The sequence below is a fragment of the Heloderma suspectum genome, chromosome Z (genome assembly GCF_057233095.1).
Source record: "Heloderma suspectum isolate Gila_16-S chromosome Z, 16-S_ref, whole genome shotgun sequence".
Classification (NCBI taxonomy): domain Eukaryota; kingdom Metazoa; phylum Chordata; class Lepidosauria; order Squamata; family Helodermatidae; genus Heloderma; species Heloderma suspectum.
Genome location: NC_139476.1, coordinates 15,184,908 through 15,190,907, shown reverse-complemented (window position 1 = coordinate 15,190,907; position 6,000 = coordinate 15,184,908). Strand labels below are relative to the sequence as shown.

Below are 6,000 nucleotides of genomic sequence, written 5' to 3'. Positions count from 1 at the left end.
AAATTCTGGAGCAGTTGATAAAGCAATCCATCTGCAAGCACCTTGACATCAATGCCGTGATTACTCGAAGCCAACATGGATTTGTCAAAAACAAGTCCTGCCAGACAAATCTGATCTCATTTTTTGATCAAGTAACCTTCCTTGTGGACCATGGGAATGATGTGGACATAATATACCTGGACTTCAGCAAAGCTTTTGACAAAGTGCCCCATGATATCCTGATCAGCAAACTAGCTCAAAGTGGGCTAGATGAAACAATGATCCGGTGGATCCACCGTTGGCTACAGAATGGGACTCAAAGAGTGCTTATCAATGGGACCTTCTCAAACTGGGGAGAGGTAACGAGTGGGATACCACAGGGCTCAGTCCTGGGCCCAGTGCTCTTCAACATTTTTATTAATGACTTGGAGGAGGAGGTGCAGGGAATGCTGATCAGATTTGCAGATGACACAAAATTGGGTGGGATAGCTAATACTTTGGAAGACAGAAACAAAATTCAAAGTGATCTGGATAGACTGGAGCGCTGGACAGAAAACAACAGAATGACATTTAATAGGGATAAATGCCAAGTTCTGCACCTAGGAAAAAGAAACCAAATGCACAGTTACCAGATGGGGGATACTTGACTCAACAACACTACAAGCGAGAAAGATCTTGGAATTGTTGTCAATCACAAGCTGAATATGAGCCAAATATGTGATGTGGCTGCAAAAAAGGCAAATGCTTTTTTGGGCTGCATTCATAGAAGCATAGCTTCCAATTCCTGGGAAGTACTAGTTCCCCTCTACTCAGCACTGGTTAGGCCTCATCTGGAGTACTGTGTCCAGTTGTGGGCACCACACTTTAAGAAGGATGCAGACAAACTGGAGAGGGTTCAGAGTAGGGCAACAAAGATGATCAGAGGACTGGAAACAAAGCCCCATGAAGAGAGACCGAAAGATCTGGGCATGTTGAGCCTTGGGAAGAGAAGAATGAGCGGAGGTAGGATAGCGCTCTTCAAGTCCTTGAAAGGTTGTCCCAGAGAGGAAGGCCAGGATCTCTTCTTGATCATCCCAGAGTGCAGGACATGGAAGAATGGGCTCAAGTGACAGGAAGCCAGATTCCGGCTGAACATCAGGAAAAACTTCCTGACTGTCAGAGCCATACGACACTGGAACCGATGACCTAGGGAGGCGGTGGGCTCTCCCACACTGGAGGCGTTCAAAACGAGGCTGGACAGCCTCCTGTCAGGGATGCTCTGACTTGGATTCCTGCACTGAGGAGGGGGTTGGACTCAATGGCCTTGTAGGTCCCTTCCAACCCTACTATTCTGTGATTCTATGATTCTAGAATCCCCCGTTTCAAATATTACAATATTCTAGGGAGAAAAAAAAGACAGAAAGAATAGGTTACGACAAGGCTGCATATTGTCACCCTGCTTATTTAACTTATATGCAGAGTACATCATGAGAAATGCCGGGTTGGATGAATCAGAGGTCGGAATTAAGATTGCTGGGAGAATTATCAACAACCTCTGATATGCAGACGATACCACCCTAATGGCAGAAAGCGAAGAGGATCTAAAGAGCCTCTTGTTGAGGGTGAAAGAGGAGAGTGCAAAAGCTGGTTTGAAACTCAACATTAAAAAAACTAAGATCATGGCATCTGGCCCTATCACTTTCTGGCATATAGAAGGGGAAGAAATGGAAGCAGTGACAGATTTTACTTTCTTGGGCTCCAAGATCACCGCAGACGGTGACTGTAGCCATGAAATTAAAAGACGCTTGCTCCTTGGGAGGAAAGCTATGGCCAACCTAGACAGCATAGTAAGAAGCAGAGACATCACCTTGCCGACAAAGGTCCGCATAATCAAAGCTATGGTTTTCCCAGTAGTAATGTATGGCTGTGAGAGCTGGACTATAAGGAAGGCTGAGCGCCGAAGAATTGATGCTTTCGAACTGTGGTGCTGGAGAAGACTCTTACGAGTGCCCTGGACTGCAAGGAGGTCAAATCAGTCCATCCTAAAGGAAATCAACCCTGAGTGCTCATTGGAAGGACAGATCCTGAAGCTGAAGCTCCAATATTTTGGCCACCTAATGCGAAGAGAAAACTCCCTGGAAAAGACCCTGATGCTGGGAAAGACTGAAGGCAAAAGGAGAAGGGGACGGCAGAGGATGAGATGGCTGGATAGCATCACCAATGCAATGAATATGAACTTGAGCATACTCCGGGAGAGAGCGCAGGACAGGAAGGCCTGGCGTGCTATGGTCCGTGGGGTCATGAAGAGTCGGACACGACTGAACGACTGAACAACAACAACAACAAAACTTCAGTAAAAGCAGAGAAGATATCCAAATATAAGTCGGTTTGCAAGTGACGCCTGTATACCACTCTTTCAAATGTTGCTAGCGTTGTTCAGTCTTCAACCCATTGCATTATAGGCGGCGAGCTTTATCCTTCCAGTATCGTAGTATCAGTCTTTTAGCAACCAAAAGGGCGCGAAGGATCCATTTATGCTGACCATGTGTTACATTCCAAATAGCAGGTAAGTGATTTAAGAGAACGTGTACATTAGTAAATATTAAAGAGCTTTCCAATACAGAATTTATCCATATAATAACTTCCTCCCCAAAGGAGGCAACTATTTGGCATTTCCAAAACATATGAATAAGGGAAGCATTAACTGCATTACATCTCCAACAATTCACTCAAGCCAGTTTGATGAGCAAAGGGCTGGATGTACCCGATCTTGTCTGATCTCTGAAGCTAAGCAGGGTCAGCCCTGGCTAGCCCTTGGATGGGAGACCACCTGGGAATCAGGCTTCCTGCACTGAGCAGGGGGTTGGACTTGATGGTCTTGTAGGCCCCTTCCAAGCCTATGATTCTGTGATACTTTCTATGATACCTCAAGCCCATTGGGCTAAGAGTTCCAGTGGCCTGTTTTCAGGGCCTGATGTCCGCCAGAAGGTTTTGCTCACTGTGGGATGCAACGCGGCAAGGCACAGTGCGAGGGAAAGCCAGGATGTCCCGGCGATGAAGAGGCTGAACACATCTTTCCAGTGGGCCTGCTGGATGGTGCAGAGTGCTGCTTTGGGACAAGATATGGAAGGAGGGCAGTGCAGCGTCTCCGGGTATCGGCCATACAGGCTATGGAAGGCTGTCAGGAAGATGGCTTCCAGAAGGATCTTGGCCACGAGGCTGATCAGGTGCAGCTGCTGCTGTTGGCTCTTGCCATGGAGTGGGCCACGCCACCAGTGGCCCTTCCCCTGGCAATCAGGCGTGTGGAACAGGAAGACGCAGACCAAGCCATGGGTCATGACGCCGGCCGCGTGCAGCAGGAAGAGGTTGAAGGGTGAGACGGGGAAGGCCTGGTCGAAGCAAGCAAGGAGGCAGCTCTGCTCGGCAGCGTCGCACAGCAAGTCAGCCACCTCGTCTCGCCAGAGCGTTTTGGCTCCCAGCACCAGGGAACCAAGGCGGAGCCCCGCGAGGATGGACAGGCCAGCTCGGCACAGCCGGGACGCCTGCCTGCTGGTGCCACTGAGCAGCGCAGTTACTGCCTCTGTCTCCATGGGATCCTGTGCTGGCTTTCAGCTGGAAATCAAAAGGAGGCACGCTTGGATCCATCGATCGATCAGCATGTTACATTCATATACTGCCCAACTGGCAAACGCCCTCGGGGCAGTTTGAGGTCGTAAAAAACAAAACAACCGAACCAGAATGACAACTGTAGAAGCACCAAAGGCAGACAATGTTCAACAGGAAGGGAGCATTGTCTGAGGGGCCATAGGGTACTGGGGATTCCCCCTTCTGAGGTTGGAGATGGCCCTCTGACCTCGGAAGGGGGTGTCCAAGGTCTGCCCCCCTTCCCCCCACCTTGCAGCCGGCATGGAAAGAACCATGCTGGCCAGCCTCTGGGCCATAGGATACTGAGGATTCCCCCTTCCGAGGTTGGAGACAGTGCTCCAACCTTGGAAGGGGTGTCCGAGGTCTTCCCCCTCCCCCCCCCGCCTCCTTGCAGCCGGCATGGAAAGAACCATGCCGGCTGGCCTCTGGGGCCATAGGACACTGGGGTGTCCCCCTTCCGAGGCTGGAGACAGATCTGCCCCCTTCCCCCTCCCCTGTCTCTTTGCAGCCGTTGCAGAAAGAACCATGCCAGGTATCTGAAAAGCGACCTCAGAGAGGGGAAATGGGGGCCATTCTGGTGGGCAGGGAGAGGAGGAGACCAGAGAGGGCAGGATACAAACCCTCCTGAGGCCTTTCCAGCCTCCTTCCCTCCCCCTCCAAGGCACCATTGCGGGAAAGCAATTCCTAGAGGAATTTTCCTCCAGGCAGGAAAGCCTTTCTAGAGAAAAATGCAGGCCGGGAGGATAGGGAGGCAAAGATCGCTTCTTCCCCTCCTCCCATCCTGCATTGCAGGATCGGAAGGCTCAGGTTTGGGGCTTCCAATCATGGAGAGGGCAATTGATAGGATGGCACCCTAAAAGTATTACCAATTGGACATTGAAGGTATTAAAAATGTTAAGTAGCCAGCAATAAAATTAATAAGCAAAGCAGCAGATGAAATGCGGGCTGGATGAGGAAGATCGTAGCCCGTCATTGAAACATATACAGTGAAGACAGGCAGATTTCCCAGGGGAGGGCAGTCCACAGTCAGGAGGCCGCTGCAGAGAAGGCTCTTCCTCTGGTAGCCGCCTGTCACATCATTGTGGGTGGCAGCACCCAGAGAACATTTATTATGTATTACATTTATATCCCGCCTTTTTCCTCCTTAGGCAGTGAATGTAATCCTCCTCCTCTCCATTTTATCTTCACAACAACAACGCTGTGAGGTGGGTTGGGCTGAGCATCTGTGACTGTCCCAAAGCCACCCAGTGAGCTTCCGTGGCCGAGTGGGGACTTGAACCCGGATCTCCCAACTCCCAGTCCAACACTCTCACTGCTATGCCAGCTTCAGAAGCACCTCTGAAAACGATCTCGGCAAATGGGGAGGAACATTTAAAAATCTGAACTCACTGGAAAGAAAGGAGCCCTGCAAAGCAGGAGCAAGTCAACGATCCAACAGGTGCAAGAGAGGTGGTTGATGATGATGATCATCGTCATCCACACACACACTGTCACCAAACAGATTGGGGTGGGCAATGTGTGGTCCTCTTCCAGATGTTTTGGCCTAGAGCTCCCATTGTGGACCAAGTTATGGATTCAAAAAAAGTTGCCTGCCCCTGAAGGTGACAGCTTGGCATGACTTTGGGGCCCCAAAAGATCAGGTCAAGCCAAATCCCCAATTGCTGAGAGCAAGATGGCAGCATCGGCCTCTCACCTGACAGGCACCTGGGGGGATCTCCGGATGGGGACAGCAGCTTTCTTGGGGATCTCTGGATCAGGACAGCAGCTTGGGGATCTCCGGATTGGGACAGCAGCTTTCTTGGGGATCTCCGGATCGGGGCAGCGGCTTTTGGGGGGTCGTTGCAGGACTTAGGTTCCAGAGTCTACAAAGGCAATGAACATGCCTCGACACAAGCTGCTCTCTTGAGCCGTCCTTTCTCCCATCAAGGGCAGAGTTGCAAAGACCAGGAAATGCCTTGAGTGTGTTTTGATATAAATAAGGCCGCAGCTGGTGCTGAAGCGGAGGACTCCAGTCTGGATGAGCTTGGAGTGGAAGTGACAGGATGGGACCACTGGGTGCAGGTGGATGGGGTGGGGATTTATTTTCAAAAGCAACACTTTGGGAGAGAGGGTTGAAGCAAAATATTCGGGCCTCTGGTCCTGAACCGGCTTGACAACTTGATCGTGCTGTCCTTTGCGTCCTGGTTGACGTTTTTCTGGACTCTTTATTTTATTCAGCTTTTTGGCAAGTGAGGGACACAAACAGTTGCCAACACATGTTTTCAGTACCAAAACTGCGTGACTGAGTATTTTATTTTTTCTGTTAACTCCCTTCTCTCCCTCAGTCTTTAACCAATCTTCCTGAAATTTTCAGGTTACGTAAAATAGACATTTTTGTCTGGCATGCACGATTTTCAG

The 6,000-nt window shown here is 50.0% G+C and overlaps 2 protein-coding genes across 2 annotated transcripts in view; one reads left to right on the top strand and one right to left on the bottom strand.

The window, feature by feature from the left end:
* The first annotated feature begins 2,146 nt into the window (after positions 1-2,146).
* APC2 (APC regulator of Wnt signaling pathway 2) overlaps positions 2,147-6,000 on the top strand; it is a 74,374-nt gene continuing 70,520 nt past the window's right edge. Inside the window, exon 1 of the mRNA XM_084826088.1 lies at positions 2,147-2,524. The gene's annotated coding sequence lies outside the window, so the exon portion shown is untranslated. The remainder of the gene's footprint in view (positions 2,525-6,000) is intronic.
* LOC146333745 (gap junction beta-4 protein-like) lies at positions 2,886-3,548 on the bottom strand. Its single transcript, XM_084825704.1, has one exon. It carries the CDS (start codon positions 3,546-3,548, stop codon positions 2,886-2,888), a length of 663 nt encoding a protein of 220 aa, XP_084681830.1.